This window comes from Glycine soja, chromosome 4, assembly GCF_004193775.1.
Source record: "Glycine soja cultivar W05 chromosome 4, ASM419377v2, whole genome shotgun sequence".
Lineage (NCBI taxonomy): Eukaryota > Viridiplantae > Streptophyta > Magnoliopsida > Fabales > Fabaceae > Glycine > Glycine soja.
In genome coordinates, this window is record NC_041005.1 from 6,442,637 (window position 1) to 6,459,125 (window position 16,489).

General features: G+C 29.3%; 2 protein-coding genes across 2 annotated transcripts; both read left to right on the forward strand.

Moving 5' to 3' along the window:
- Positions 1-3,055: 3,055 nt before the first annotated feature.
- Positions 3,056-5,016, forward strand: LOC114408335. The gene is made up of 3 exons (XM_028371358.1): positions 3,056-3,450; positions 4,219-4,468; positions 4,933-5,016. The coding sequence occupies exons 1-3, from the start codon at positions 3,056-3,058 to the stop codon at positions 5,014-5,016; spliced, it is 729 nt and encodes a 242-aa protein (XP_028227159.1).
- A 7,452-nt stretch (positions 5,017-12,468) lies between these two features.
- Positions 12,469-14,925, forward strand: LOC114409059 (gamma-glutamylcyclotransferase 2-1-like). Its single transcript, XM_028372350.1, has 9 exons — positions 12,469-12,640; positions 12,883-12,996; positions 13,076-13,152; positions 13,236-13,292; positions 13,691-13,747; positions 13,869-13,909; positions 14,163-14,234; positions 14,314-14,393; positions 14,484-14,925. Exons 2-9 carry the CDS (start codon positions 12,888-12,890, stop codon positions 14,663-14,665), a joined length of 675 nt encoding a protein of 224 aa, XP_028228151.1. The 5' UTR covers positions 12,469-12,640; positions 12,883-12,887; the 3' UTR covers positions 14,666-14,925.
- The last annotated feature ends 1,564 nt before the right edge of the window (positions 14,926-16,489 follow it).

The following is a 16,489-nucleotide window of genomic DNA, read 5'->3' on the forward strand; positions in this document are numbered from 1 at the left end:
GAAATGATAGGCATTATGTGCATAAGAAACTAATCAAACTATGACTTAATGGTTTATGGGGTGACATTGACAAAGACAAGATCCTTTTCACAATGTATGAGCTGGTTAGGCCGGCCTATGTATAATATGAGTGTTTGGACTTCATTTCCAAAGATACTTTTGTTCAATGGTTATTTATATGCTGTTTGTGGTCTGGTTAAAGGCTGTCTTTTCTTGTTAATGGTGAGGGTGATGCCTTCTGTCATATTGATAGTCTCTAAAAATAAGTTTAATAACAATTTTATGTAACTTTTATTTGTCTGATGTGCTTGTTATGATCTGAATTTGCTAAACAAGATGCAAAGAGATTGAAATTTACTCATTATGTTTTTATTTCTTTCCTTTTTGTCTTTCTAACTAAAAGATGAGTGATTAAATATTCTTTCCTCAAGTTGGTTTTTGTTGTTGTTCACATGCCATTTTTTAACTGGAGAGAAAATTAGAGAAATGAACAAGAAATGAGGTCAAATAATTTGGCTCCCATGAAATGGTTGGAACTTGTATCCTAAGTTTCCTTTTCGGAGTCTGTGCTTTTAATTATTAGCATTAATGAGATATTAACAGCCACCAATATGTAGAGCTAGATATCCTTAAATTTGAGTTTATTATACTTGCGTACAGTCTACTATCACAAACTTCTCGTTTATTCCATGTAGAAAATGTTATATTAAGGTGAAAGTATGATCTTACTGTAGTTTTGGAGAGTTTAGTTGTTTAATTCTTTTTTTAACCAATAAATAGCATGGATACTTGATCATTAGACTTTGTTTTATATTATAAAGAAAACGGGAAAATGGTAGAAATTAAATACATTCATGCATATTTGATTCCATTTATTTTTATGTATCCCTTGAGTCTTGACTGAGGTTTTGAAATATTATAGCAATACCCGTGCATCAGCATGAATTCCAGTGACCAAATATTGAAAATAATCATTGTTTGTAGAAGGATGAGTAAAGTGCTATTGAACGGGAAAATAATTTGAAATAACATGTCATATGATAAGAGGTTGGACAGATTTATCAATACTATTAATATTGTAATCATTTGTATTATAGCTATAGTTATCTTATATATAAAAAGGTATTTTAGTAAGAAACTAATTTTAATAATCAAAGTTAAATTATTGTCACGATCAATAAAAAATAAAAGAAAATAAAATTGGCGAGGCAAAGCGTGATTTGTTGAAGACTATAGCCTGTCATCGACTAAATACTAATATACTATTATAAAATCCATCATTTCTCATTTTTGTTCCCAGACGTGCCAAAGACAAACCAAAAGCTCATTATCAAAAAAAAAAAAAAAAAGACAAACCAAAAGAAAGTATAGATATATTTTTAAAAATCCGACACTTATTTACCGTCCATTTAGCAGTTGAAATAAGTCAAGTTAGGTCTTATTTAATTCTGATCTCGTCTTTTTGTTTAAGTTAGGTCTTAAATTAAAAAAAAATATTCAAGTTTTAAAATCATCATCTTTTTAATATTTTTTAATTTTATTAAAATATTAATAAAATATAAAATCTGTGCATATATTGTATGGGTTAAATTACTACTAGTTAAATTAACATTTGAATATTTCATGTTTTTTTTTTACCACAGGATCTATCATCTATGTATATCTTACTTATGACAGAGGAATCAAAAGGGGTCCAAAAAAGCTCCCTCCCACACATAACCCACTCCTTTTTCAATTTCGAGGCCCGATAACAAACTACACATTTAGCTCTTAAACGTCCTTTATTCCTGGCTTAACCTGCAACCTAAAAAATTCTCAAAAGACAAAAAACAAGGTTTATATCCTTTTCTTTCTGTGTTCCTTTTCTCTTCATTGTTCGTACATTGATTATAATTATATCTACTTATTATAATAATGCTACAATAATTCTCTCTAAAAAAAAGCTACATTATTTTTCATCTTCGAAAGTAATAAAATAAAAAATAAAATTCATTATATTTTTTCTAACTTTGTTTAGCCAATAAAGAGTTAAAATAATGTACTGATATGGGCATACAAACAACATAACCCACGGTTGATATACAACTTAATTTGTTTGCTCCCCGTTTTATTCCTTTTACTTTTATTTTGTTATCTTGCTTTTCTATCCACTTAAAACTAAAAAAATAAAAATAAAACCTTTTTTTCAAATATATTAAACAAGTCATTTTAATTAAATTATAAATTCTTAACTAACTTATAGTTTTATTTAAATAAAATAAAAATAATCAATAAATAATTTTATCTCATTATTTTGTAACATTTAAAAAAAATCCCGTTCGAAAAAATATGAGTTTTTACCTTCATATTATTTTTTCTTTTTCATTTTCATTTTCAGTACTTGAATAAAAAAATTCAAGGAAAATTTAGATAATAGAAAAGACCAATTATAAAAATTAAAGTTTATTTAATAAACATATAATTATTAATTTCATACAAAATATTTATAATTATATTTAAAAAAAACAATTACAGTATAAAACATATGATAAAAAGAAACATATTTTCTCGTTGGACAAATTAAATATTTTTTAAGACTCAATACTAGAAATGTCATGTTGCATGTCACCAATACTTTCCTATAAGCAATGACAATAGGAATAAAAGTGAGAGAAGAAAAACAAAAACAAAACTTATCCTTTAACATCACTGTATATATTTTAATTATTATAATGTTTAATAAAAATGTCTTTAAACAACATATTATAAAAGTTCAAGATTAACTTATAAAACAAATTATATTTTTTAAAAAATATATATTTTATCGTTTATACTATTTTACACTATTCCAAACCCAACAACCTTTAATTCAAAATAATTTTTGTACTTTTAACAAACTTTTTTTAACTTGAAACTAACTTATTTACTATGTTAATCATTGTTTTCTTTTTCATTGCTGTTTCTCTGCTCATACACCGGAAGGTTGTCAAAATAACAAAACACACTGACAAACTCGTTGCTCTGTTTTCCCCTCTCTGTTTGTCTCTGTCTCTCACTATTCAGAACAAAACTAACAATGAACCCCTCCACAGAATCAGACAACGCCATTATCATCGACATCGATTCCTCTGTCAAAACCCCATCATTTGTCGAAAACCACCCCAACGAAGAAAAACACCAACTCAATGTTCCCTTCCTCCTCCAACCATCTTATGCGACACACGAACTGCGAAACCTTCGCACGAGCCTCAAATGGTGTGCTCTCGACCACTCTTCCCTCGTTGGAAAACTTATTTCCTACGTTGTCTTCATATTCCTCACCGTTGCTGTCCCTCTCTTCACTTCTCTCTTCGTTCATGTCCCTGCCTCTGCTTCTCAACTCTACCCTTTCAACTTCAAGAAGCTCCTTCAATTACCGCAATCAGCCCTCGCTATTATCGCCTTCTTCACTCTCTACCGTTTCTTCCCAAGGTACCAAACAAAAGTCACATCATGTAAAAACAAATGCGTAGGGACTTTAGCATATATTGACACCTCACTTTCTTTCAATTAGTGTTCATAATTCAGTATTTAACACAAAGTTATTTTAGTTTAATCAGTAGTTTCAAATTCAAGTTTTAAGTATGTAGTTGTCTTAGGTAAGTAGTTGTTTTAAATACTCCAAGAAAAAACTTTGTAGCTCGTAATGGTCATACTTGACTCGCACAGGATTGACTCCTAAATAGGATGTTTGTGGTGTCATAAAAGAACCACACACACCATCTCATATTTACATTGTGTTTATCATTTAATTAAAGTTTATTCCACCTTATCTTCATTATAATTCCATTCCAAACAATTAGAAGGTACAAGATGAGTATTTCAAGTTCATTTCGCCTGTAATTGATTGTTGAAACATTTCTTTGACAAATTGTTATCGTAACGGAATTTTCAATCTATGCATGAGTTTGCAGGCATGGGCTTAGGTAGCTTCTGTTCCTACTTCCTAGATGTGTTACAAGATGACTCAACGTATGTTCGACGTGGGTACACGCGTGAGCTTCAGAAAGCGTTCAGATACTTAGCGTGCATGATATTACCTTCCTTTTTCGTAGAACTTGTTCACAAAACCATCTTCTTTTCTAGCATGGAAATTTCTGTCCCATGTGGGACCCCCCTGAACTGGGCTGTGTTTGTTTTAGTCTTGGTTTCCTGGGTTTACAGAACGGGGTTGTTCTTGTTGGCGTGTGTGCTTTTCAGGCTTAACTGCGAGCTTCAGATACTGAGGTTTGAAGGGCTTCACAAGCTCTTTGAAAGGTGTGGGTCTGATGCAAACATGACATTTAGAGAGCACGTGAGAATTAGGAGGCAATTGTGGATCACGAGTCATGGGTACAGGTTCTTTATAATTAGTTGTTTGGTGACAGTCACGGTTAGCCAGTTGGGTTCTCTCTTGATGGTTTTGGAATCCAAATCTGACACCACCTTCTTCAATTCCGGTGACCTTGTGGTAAAGTTATTGCTTCACTTCGATAGATTTTGCTCTTTTTGTATTCTTACGTGGTCTTTAGTCACAACTAATTTTTATGTGAAATGTATCTAAGTTTTTTAAGGGAAATTCTCTTTAGCACAAATTCGTACTAGTATGAAAAAACTTGTAATCCCACTCCGCCTTTGATTTCTGTTAGAGGTTTAGATTTTAAATTTCTAATTTGAAATTAACCAAAATGATTCATGCGCCTTTGATTTCTGTTAGAGGTTTAGATTTTAAATTTCTAATTTGAAATTAACCAAAATGATTCATGCGATTCATTTTCGCACTAAATAGCATAGCTGGTTTTTTAATTTACAATATTTGATTATGTATTATGTAGAAATTAATCCGGACCATAACAGTTCTACGCCATCTAATAATTTACAGTCAATTACAGTGTTTATTATAATTAAGATTGTCGATTGATTTGTGTTATGCAGATTTTTTTCGGCTGTGCAATTATGTGGATTCTTCTTTATGCCTTATGGGTGCGGCAAGAATCACACACAGAGCACAAGGGATAGTGTCAATTGCCACAAAGTGGCACATGGTGGTGACCAATGCATCTGTTGAATCTGAACAATGGAAAACCCAAATGCCAGAGGGGGTACCCAGTCCTGCTGCCAGTAGGGATTCGGATTCTTCGGACATATGCATATCAGTAACCCCACAACGACCTTCTTCTTTCCAAACCAGGCAAGCTTTAGGTGAGCATTATCTCTAATTTAAGACATAATTAAAGCTATTTATAATAGTAATGTTACTGGGATATCAAACAAGTAGAATTTGTTGTCAATAATAGTTTTATCTTATTCAAACATGATATACCTGTGATATATATATATATATATATATATATATATATATATATATATATATATATATATATATATATATCAAACAGTACTTGGTCATTGGTCACCAATGTAACACACTCTTTCCAATTCAATATCAGGTGTTAGACGAAGTTTACGTGGGTTTCACTAAATAATGAAATTAAACTCATTATACAAGAATGAAACTCGGACCATTTACTAGCTCACATAAATTTTATCTGATAGGAAAGAGTGTATTCTAAATAGTGTGTTACAAAGTGTCTTGTTAATAATATTTTTAAACGTATATTTGGTTTTGGTTAAGAAAGTAGATTAACTTCTGCGCAAGAACTGAAATGATGCGAAGTTTTGTCTTCGATTATTGCAGTGACGTATTTGCAGCACAACTATGGAGGGACAACACTATTTGGGTTTGTGCTTGATCGAGGGTTGCTTCATACTCTCTTTGCCTTTGAGTTCTCTATGGTGCTTTGGATTCTAAGTATGGTGGCTGTCTGGTCTTAACCAAATGAAGTGCAGAAAATGCCTTGCATGAACCGAATGTGTATGTATAACTATGTATATCATATATTTTTTTTACTGCATATAACCGTATATCATCGTAGCTTATGTTTTATTCTTTTAATTATTATATTCACTCATGTATGTAGAACTAGAATTCGTTATTTTGGAAGGAGATTAATATTTTTGGTGTACTTTCCAAAATGATTTTTTATTTATTTTTTAAACTAATCATGTATATTTTGCAATATTTTTATTTTAATGTTAACTTTTATTTAAAATTGATTTGCATAAGTTTATAATTTTAAACAAATTTCTTTAAATAAATTGTAACTAATCATCTGTGCTTGTTTGTGCTTAATTTGGTATGAAATATTCAAATATAAGATGGGTCCATGGGTCCATGTTATAGTAAATTCACACAAAATAGGGATAAAAGATGTGTGAAATTAGGAGTTTAAGCAGGTTGGTTTCGATTGAGTTTGGTCAAATTTATCACTTAATCCAATCATATTTGAATGACTTGATTTGAATCGATTTTTAAAGAAGAAAAAAATAAAACTCAACCCATTAATCTATTTGTAAACTATTTGGATTGGATTGGGTTATCTAGTTAAAACATTTAATTTTGTTTATTTTTTTAACACTATTTTTTATGAGCTAAATTTTTTATTAAATAAATCAGGCACACAGTTGTTTCTTATTAGATTTTTTATTAAAGAAAATTTTGTAATGTTGTCACACCCCACTTCACTAACTATTTATCTATATATGGGAAATGAGAAATTAAACATTCCATATTTGAGATAAAGAGTTTCAATAAACATAGTGGAAATGAGTTTCAAATACTTTTTTTCTAGCAAAATCAATGAAACATTACAAGACATACTCTTTGTAAATAGATTCAAAATATTTTTAGAAACTCATCTGAAATATTTTAATAAATAAAATTAGTATCGCTTTGATCTTGAAGGTTAAGGATGTGTTGATACTTATTCAGGTTGATAAGTTTAATCAATAGTTAATAATATTTAACTTTTTAAAAAAAATTAAAAATATATATTATATATTACATATAATAGTAATAATAAAAAAAATTTAATGCAAATTAACGGGTCAGTGGATTTAGATATTAAAATCCATAATCCAATCTAAAATTCAACAAGTTTAATTGATTTAATTCGAGTCTGATCCAAATATAAAATTTATTCAACTCAAATTATTTAAATCAACTTGAATTCGTCAAATGAGACTCATTTACACCCCTACTTGAAATGAACAATAAGGCCATGAAGAGTCGAAAAGGAAAATTGAGACAAATATGATCCGTGAGTTATCTTTTGCTTTTGAATTGATTTTGGGTATATAATCGATTATATGTCATCAACTTAAAATGTGGAGGATAAGCATGGCATATTTTGTCTAACAAAAAAAAAGCTTGGCATATAATTGATCATGTTGCCTTTGAAAAAATATATCTTAACTTAAAAAAAAACGGACACTTTATGTTTTGAACAAAGGTAAAATGTTTACATGTGTTTAGAACAAGTTAAATTCAAGTCATAACTTTTATATATTCAACTATTAATTAGCAGACAACGGATATTTTATTTGCAATCTTTGTCTCTCTTTAATTGCACTCTTCTTCTTCTTTCCTTTTTTTTTTTTGTATTTCCATTGTTTATAATTTAAATATAAGCAATTATATTCAAGAATCAACTCTCACTTTCCCAAAAAAAAATTAAAAAAAATCAATTATCTTGAAACTATAATACAATATTGAGGATCCATTTAAAAATATTTTATTTCCTTTACAGCTAATTTTAAAATATATCACAATATTAATAATTTTGCTTTATGTTTATTGTTAGCCAAATAGCCACTTTGCTCCAGACCATGACGCACCCCGTATTCGCAAAACTAAATGTAAGTTATAATTCATTTTAAGAAGAAAAAAAACGCATAATTTTCGCTTTACCTTAAACTATTGATCTAAGCTCCGTCCTCAAGTTTCAGTGGGTTCCAAATGGAGTTTTCCTCCAACTTCAATTGAATATATATATATAATGACAAAAATAAAAGAACTCTGGCCATTTTTACACACCAGCCTCTCCGGTCTTTTCTATGTGCACGACGGCGCCATTATAAAATAGAAAAAAGGTTCCATCTTAATAAATCCTCTTTTAGGAGTTAATTTAATTTAATTAACATGTGATCCATGTTCTAATGGTGACGCGAAATAGTGTAACATTTAATTGTGTTTAGATAAATATTGGTAAAGTTAATTTTAAAATAACATGATTTATATTTAGATGTTTTATTATAAAATTAAATTAAGAATAAAATTTATTACAAAATATAAAATGCAACACAAAAAATATTTTAAATTGTTTCAACCTAAAATCAATTTCTGATACAAAATTAATTCCTAGTCCCAAATGAAACAAGCACTCGTTGGACTCTGGTCAGTTCATTGTATACGACGTAGCTCACTCGCGGGATTATAGTCTGAAAAACGTTTAGAAAGACTATGTACTCGAAACCTTGAAAAAAAGAAATTCAACATTGACTAAAGAAAAATATACCTAGCAATTTTCAAGACCACGTCGGTCGTCAAACATCGTATTCGGGCCACTTCTCGTCTTTGACCATATCATTGATTACCATCAAAGTTAAAATAAAAAATAAATCATCATCAAGAATTTTAGGTAACCCAAATTTCTCTGTGCTTTTTTATTGAAGATGGTGATTGGCTTCTTGCTTGGTGTGATAAATTTATAGCGTGGAAAGTTCCAAAATACAATTTTAGTAAAATACTATTTGTTTGTGTGAAATCTTCTTTTAAGTTTCTTCATTTTTTTTATATTAAAATTGGTCTTAATTTTTATATTTAATTGGTTGAATTAGTCTCTCATCCTAAGTCTATTAACCTTGTTTGTTGATGCCACTAATGACTGATACCCGAAAGTCACATGACACCAGATACCAATTTTATCATATTTTAAAAATACGATGATTAAAATCACAATTATTATAAATATAAAGATTAAAATAATTTTTTCAAAATTTTTGAGAACCAAAACATATTTTATACTAATAATAATAATAACAATTTCTTAAAACACTTATCAAAAGTTTTTAACATTGAGTAAAATTTATATGAATCCTATTAATTAAGAAGTGAGATTCAGATTATCTAGTGGGTCTGGCTTATACACATTTAACATTCCGATTAATAATAAAGAGTATGTAATTAATGTATTTCAGAAGTAACAATAATAATAATAAATGTTAGTAATACATTTTAATTCATTTTTTATTTGACAAATGTTAATAATTGTTTTAATGTGATTAGCTAAAAAATTATTTTTAAAAATATTATAAAAAATACAACTCATTTCATATAATATCATATGAAAACAATTTTTCTTCTTTTATTAGTTTCCTAGTAAAATAATATGTATAGTCATTTTACCAGTGGCCTTATACACATTTAACATTTCAAATAATAATAAAAAAACATATAGTTAATGTATTTCAGAAATAACAATAATCATGAAAAATACTAATAACACATTTAAACTCATTCTTAATTTGACAAATATTAATAATTATTTTAACGTGACTGCTTTAAAAGAAATATTATAAAAAAAACTCATTTCATATAATATCGTATGAAATCAAATTTTCTTCTTTTATTAGTTTCCTAATCAAATAATATGTATAGTCATTTTATTACCCCCACCCCACCACAACACATACACAAATTTCATGTCTCTATGAGAATGACATGGTTTGAGTGGGCTAATAGGGGCTTGACACATTTAATTGAGTCTTTACTTACACTAATCATGATTTGTGTTTAATTTTTTCTATTGATAATAACAAGTGATATGTGAGTTTCACTATCAATTCTTATAAGATTGGTGTGTCTTTTTTGCCCTTGTAAAAGGGTGTGTCTTTTTTATAATCTATTTTTTTTTATAACAAACAACAATGATTTTGATGAATTTCATTCCTTCCTATTTTCAATCCATCCAAATAAAAAAAATATCATTTTTCTTATGCATTTCTATCCTCTCTAATTCCATCATCCCTAATTCACCATGCCCAAACAAGTTAGGGCAATGACCTCTTCACATTTCATGCTATTCATACATTTTTTTTCTAACAAAATAAATTACATAATATTACTTTTAATTATATAATATTTTAAGTAGTTAGAGATCAAGTTACTCAAATAATAACTCTAAAAAGAGTTATTTTTCATTTCCTATCTTTATTTTCTTTTAATCTAACATTTTTAACCAATAACTCTTATTTGAGTGCCAAATTAAAAGAAAATAAAAGGGAAATGTGAGGAATAATATTTCTACTAAGAATAATTTGACAATTTTTTTTAAAATAATATAATATGTAAGTTTAGCTAATAGTTTTTAAATTATGATAAATATTTTAAAAAAATAAAAAATATCAAATCAAATCACAACCGAATCAAGTTAATCCATTTATTTATTTTATATTTGATTTAGATGATTTTTTTGTCTAATAATCAAATCAAATTGCCCTACCAACATCCAAATTTACCACAGTGACAAAAAAAAATATATTAGAGAAAATAAGGATTGTTTGGTTCTCATTTTATTATTTTTTAAAAAAACTCCACCTCTAACAATTAATTTTTTACCTAAACTAGTATAATATTCGTTATGATCCCAAACACGTTTGAAAGACAATGCATGAATCAGGACGGATTGATATCAAATGAACGCAAAACAAATTATTTTGAAAGAATTTTGTGAAACTTTTTAGAACGTGAAAGAATGGGAAAAAACAAAATAAAATTGTGAGACATACTGCCAATCTCAATCCGTTGGTCTCGGAGGAAAAATTGAAAAGGAGTGAGGGAATTATATTAAATTATTCATACTTTTACTATATATATATATATTACAAATAAAAAAGTGAAAAGATATTTTTTTTTTTCAGTTTTGTTGTTATCAGACAATACAGGTAATCATCTTACTTTTAAATATATTCTACCTTATACATAGAACATTATTAAATAATTAATAAATAAGAATTTTCTTTTTAAAAATCACGTTAAAATATATTAAAAATGCATTGGTAATGTTTTTTAAATAATTTTTAATTTGATAAATGTTAGAAACACGTTATTTATATAGTTTTTTTAAAACATAAATTTATTAAAATTTACAAAAATTAGTGTCGCATTCCATTTAATGAATTTATTTATTAATTATTTACTAGTAACTTTTTTAAAAAATTAACTAATAAAAAATAGTATTTAAAAAGAGTGTGTTAAGTAGTACTTCTTACTGTTCAATAATAAAAGTCGTATTAAATTTATTTACTTAAATACAAATTTAATAAATAGATGAAAAAAATAACAATTTTATAAAAATAATCTAATAATTATTATTTTGTTTATAATTTTTATCATTCATGACTAATACTATAAAAAAATATAAATAAGAACATAAATTAATATTATATCAAAAATTAAAATAATATTTATTTTAATATTTCTTTTACACAACACATACTGTATTGGTTACTTATACAAGAAATTATTTTTATTATAAAAAAATTCAGAATATCAAATAGTTTCTCTCCAATGTGAAATCTCCCAAAGAAATAATTTATTCTCTTAAAAAAAACCCAACAAAGACATGCTCACCTCATATACTTTTTCCTTTTATTGTTCACCACCAACTAACTACCTAATCCTAATCCTGCTACACGATTCTGAATGGAAGGTAAAAAGCATGCCATAGAATTTAACACGAGTCATCATCTCAAATTTCCAATTGTGCTGGAACCTAATTAGTACTTACCTAACCAACAACTACAATGTCCACATTCATTGAACCTATTACAGTTTAGTCACTTTTTCTAAATTCTCATTCTAATTCTTTCTCCATTTTGAATCTCAGGCTCGACTCAAGTGGTTCGCACAGATAACGATACCAATCCCATATTGTCCAGGTTCAATGTATCTTCCTACTCCACAGAATTCCCTTCTTCAAGAATGACTCTTCAAATCAAGCAGATAAACTCACAAATTACAACTTTAAAAAGTAGATAATCTTTTTCCACAATCTGTTATCTAAAACAATTATTTAGCCAGTTAATGTAATTAATATGTTACTTAAACAACATATTTTCATTTCATAGTGTCTTTCAATTAAGATAACTTGCATTTTTAAAAAATACTTAAGTGTTAGTAGTATTATTTTTAATTAACTTATTAAGACGATAACTTCTTAAAAGGATCATTCTCACTAAAAAAAATTAAATTGTAGTTATAAATTTCTTTAAGTAACTAATTTCCAATACAGCAGTAGAGTACTAACTAGCCATACCTATTAATTAATGATAAATCCTAATCAATGTCTTTAGAATATTAATTCCAAAATTTTTAAAAATAAATTTTCCAGTTAATGAAAATTTAAGTTATTTATAATTTTGTTTTTCTATGATCTTCATAATATTACAAATATTTTTTTTAGTTTCTTTATTAGTATGAAAAAGAGGCACGTGATAGACATGTTGTGTTGTTGGAGGAAGCCGAATCCGCGTGCCACCCCGCACACACCATAAATACATATCTTTCGTGTGCGGCATTTCTCAAGCCAGAGAAAGAGAAGGAACCAACAACAAAGAGCAGAGAGAAAGAGAGGACCATTCCAACCCTAATTTCTCTGCTAAACCCTAGTTGTTTGGCATTTCCTCTCTTCTCCCTCGTAAATCTTCTCCCATTCCCTCCGGTAGCTTTCCAGATCCAAATGTAAGAACCCCCTTTCTTTTTTAGGCATTCTCGTTTTTGTGTCGGTGATTTTTTATTAGCCACTTAATTTGTTTTTATTCCGCAATAAAACGCCCGAATCTCTCAGAATGTGGCGTTGATTTGAAGCTTAGACAATTGATTTAATTTATTTTTTTTAATTCACTTTAGTTTTCTTATGGTTATTTAATCTTATACATTCATTTTATGAATATTCACTTATGCTGCATTTCTTTTCTCCTCAGAAATCATGGTTTTCTGGGTTTTTGGCTACGGTTCACTGGTGTGGAACCCTGGATTCGATTACGACGAGAAGATTATTGGTTTCATCAAGGACTACAGACGCGTGTTTGATTTAGGTAAGTCACGCGCCGGTGAAACTATTTTGGCACAACTTCCACAGTTTCTTAGACATGGCATTTTAAATTATTTTTGCAGCGTGCATTGATCACCGGGGAACGCCTGAAAACCCAGCGAGAACTTGCACATTGGAGGAGAAAGAAGGGGCTATTTGCGTAAGTGCATTGTTATGTCTTTGCAGAACTTAATTCTTATATGTTGATTTGTTTTTCTTATAATTTCTCCGATCTTTCTGCAGTGGGGAGCTGCTTATTGTGTTCGAGGAGGCCCTGAAAAGGAAAAATTGGCTATGCAGGTAAAATTATTTTCACCTTACAGATACCAAGCTAACTATAAATGTAACTTGTAATGATTTTTGGCTCTTAATTGTGTGTGCCCTTTTAAAATTATTGTTGTGTTTTCAATACGATAGATGCTTTCTATTTTTGTTTAACTTGGGGCCATTCGCTAATAATCTCTATGAAGCCATATTTTTTGCCCTATGAGGAGGATTCTTTTTGCCTTTTGTCCACTACAATCTTATCTTGCCTGCCTCTATCCAAGATCAGTGGATTATAATTCCACTTTTGCCTGTCTCTATCCAAGATCAGTGGATTATAATTCCACTTTTGCCTGTCTCTATGGTTATTTCATTAGTGATTTCAGACTAAATATACCTTTTGGGCTTCAATTGTCCACTCTTTTGTTGTTTAGTATTTGGAGCGACGGGAATGTGAATATGACAGAAAGACTCTTGTAAACTTCTTCAAGGTGAGTTACATGCAATTGTCAAGTTTATTCTTTTCTTTCCAATTACTTGCAAGTGATTGTTATTTTAATATTTAATATTCACTACTTCTAACTTGCTATCTTAATTTATTTATTTCTTCAGGAAGGAGATTCACTGCATCCTACTTTAACTGATGTAATAGTGTAAGTTATTATACATTGTTTGTGATTTTCTGTAGCTTATTCATACCTATATATAAGTGTTTGTTTGGAAATTTATTATTTTAACGAAATAATAGCTTGTTTTTCAGAATTCCTGACGGAAAGAGGCAAAAAATATTAAATAAGCTATTATTCCTAAAATAAGCAATCAAACATGCACTAAGCTACACAATTGGTATGTTCGTACTTACGAGGACAAGTTTGCTAATACATATCATGTGATGTCAATCTACAGATTCACATCTACTCCAGACAAAGTGAACAACAAATACTACCTGGGACCTGCTCCACTTGAAGACATGGCTAGGTATGTTATTCTCCCCATATTTATATGTGGAAGTAGTGACCTATCCTTCGGTTGCATTAATCTTTTCTTACTCGTTCAGGCAAATAGCAACTGCATACGGCCCTTGCGGAAACAACAGGGATTACATTTTCCTTCTAGAAAAGGCCATGCATGATATTGGTAAGTTATCTCCTTAACATACACATACATGTGCAGTCAAACATTATTCTTTGCATGACACGAGCTTCGCATTTATATTTTGATGTGCAGGCCATGAGGATGACTTGGTGATAGAGCTTGCCAATGAAGTGAAGAAAGTACTTGGAGTGGGAAATGTAGTACCAAAGGAGAAGAAACAGGTTGGAGCAGCACAACTTCCACACCCTCCTCATGTGCCAATCCCTACCCTTCAACTGCTCCCGCTGCCAGAACCTATTGCTTTGGATAGCTGACGCGGAAACTGACGCTGAGTTCGGCAACTAAACTGATTTACTGCGGACCCTACTAACCCTAATTCAAATTTTAAATAACATCACATATATTCCTCTTCGCCTAGTTTTAGCGGCTTCTTCAGCCATTCCCTTGAGATATTGCTTAAATTCAGTGAGGCGCAATATTTTGAATTGGAATGAATGTTCGCAGATGTTATAATTGAAAAAGTTCAATTTTTCTATTTATTTCGTTTACGGCAATCTTACAGAGTTTTTTTTTTCCACCAGTTCTGCATCCCAATCTTACGGAGTTATTTATAGCTTTTAATTGCTGGTACTTCGAAATGAATAATATTACTTCTGTTTTGAGCAAAGTTCTTTTCTGTTTTATTGGTGTTTGGTTTCGTCTTCTTGATCCGTATGGATGGTGGATTTAATTTGTTGCTATGCTATCATGGTAAAGCCGAATCTGGGAATCGTGATATTTTTTGGAATATTTGCAATTTGTCAATTCTGTCCGAATAACAAATAAAAAAAGTGTCATACCGTGCTGCCATTTTCAGAGTTAATTTTGCAATTTGTCAATTCTGTTGTCAAAATCAGTATTTTTTTCTTATGTATTGAAAATAATACCATGATTTTTTAAATAGTTATTATAAAAACCCTCTTATCTCAATATGACAAGTTATGATAAACCTTTTTTTATGTGGAAAAATAGTAGAGAAATACATATGTAACGCAAGTTCATTTTTTTATAAAGTAGTAGAAGAGAGTAAATTTACCTATTTATTATTATATGTTAGGATTTTTTTGATAATAAATGAAAAAAGTATAGGATAAAATAACTTTTTCACACCATTATTTAGATATTTTATTATAAAAATTTATAAAGTAGTCGAATATAACAAGTGTCCAGACTTTTCAGGTTCAACATTTGTTGTGTTTGGATAGAATATTTAGAGGGGATAATGTAATTTTTTTAGAGTATTTGAATTGATACTATGAAAAATGTTCTGTTTGAATATTTACTTTCAGAATTTCATAAATTCTTCAAATTTTTAGTCCTTTTTTAAAATAAGGAATTTACAATTCTATTGAAATAGGTGGAATTTCAAATTCCACCACAACGTTGATCTCTACCAATAGATATGTTTTATCGATGTACAAGTTCTGACATCCTCATCATCACCGTCGACGATGTTGACACGAATCCCTCAACGTGGTGGTGTTGTGCCTCCTTGTCGTCAATGCTATCAGTGTTACAAAGCTTCAAACATGGTTAATGCTTGATCTTCGATCCATCAATGAGAATATTGCAGTAGTTAGAATCTTGGACCATTGTCGTTGAACAAGTTTCTAAGGTAGAAGGATATAGTGACGACGAATCAATTGAGTTTTGAAAGGATGAGAAGTAGATATTAACCAAATGATCCACATTAAATTAATGGTCCAAACAGATTATTTATGCAATTGAATGAAATTTGATTTTCTTCATTTAAATTACTTTGCATTTTAAATTCTTTGTTATTTTAAAACTTTCAATCCAAACACACTGTTAATGAATTTTACATTATCTAGACAAGTCGATTAAGCATAATAAGTGTTTACATTTTTTAGGTTCAATGCTTGAAGGATTGTGAACTGTCCAAATAAATTGATCAACATAATAAGGACTCACACCTTTTAACTTGGCGCTTGATAGATTATGAACTTAATTGTATAGATAGATTGAACGTGACAATTAATCATTCAATTTAAGACAATTGAGCCTTGACTATTGAGTCCAGTCACATTCAATAAATAAGTGTAACTCATGTAAGCTACACAAAAGTTACTTGCTAGAGT

What these genes read in the sequence shown, in the direction of transcription:
- LOC114409059 (XM_028372350.1), top strand. Translation starts at nt 12,888, where the DNA reads ATGGTTTTCTGGGTTTTTGGCTACGGTTCACTGGTGTGGAACCCTGGA. An exon ending in AGGAAAAATTGGCTATGCAG is followed by an intron (nt 13,293 to 13,690) that starts GTAAAATTATTT and finishes TTTGTTGTTTAG; the next exon opens with TATTTGGAGCGACGGGAATG. An exon ending in CTCTTGTAAACTTCTTCAAG is followed by an intron (nt 13,748 to 13,868) that starts GTGAGTTACATG and finishes TTATTTCTTCAG; the next exon opens with GAAGGAGATTCACTGCATCC.
- LOC114408335 (XM_028371358.1), top strand. Translation starts at nt 3,056, where the DNA reads ATGAACCCCTCCACAGAATCAGACAACGCCATTATCATCGACATCGAT. An exon ending in CTCTACCGTTTCTTCCCAAG is followed by an intron (nt 3,451 to 4,218) that starts GTACCAAACAAA and finishes TGTGCTTTTCAG; the next exon opens with GCTTAACTGCGAGCTTCAGA. An exon ending in TCAATTCCGGTGACCTTGTG is followed by an intron (nt 4,469 to 4,932) that starts GTAAAGTTATTG and finishes TGTGTTATGCAG; the next exon opens with ATTTTTTTCGGCTGTGCAAT.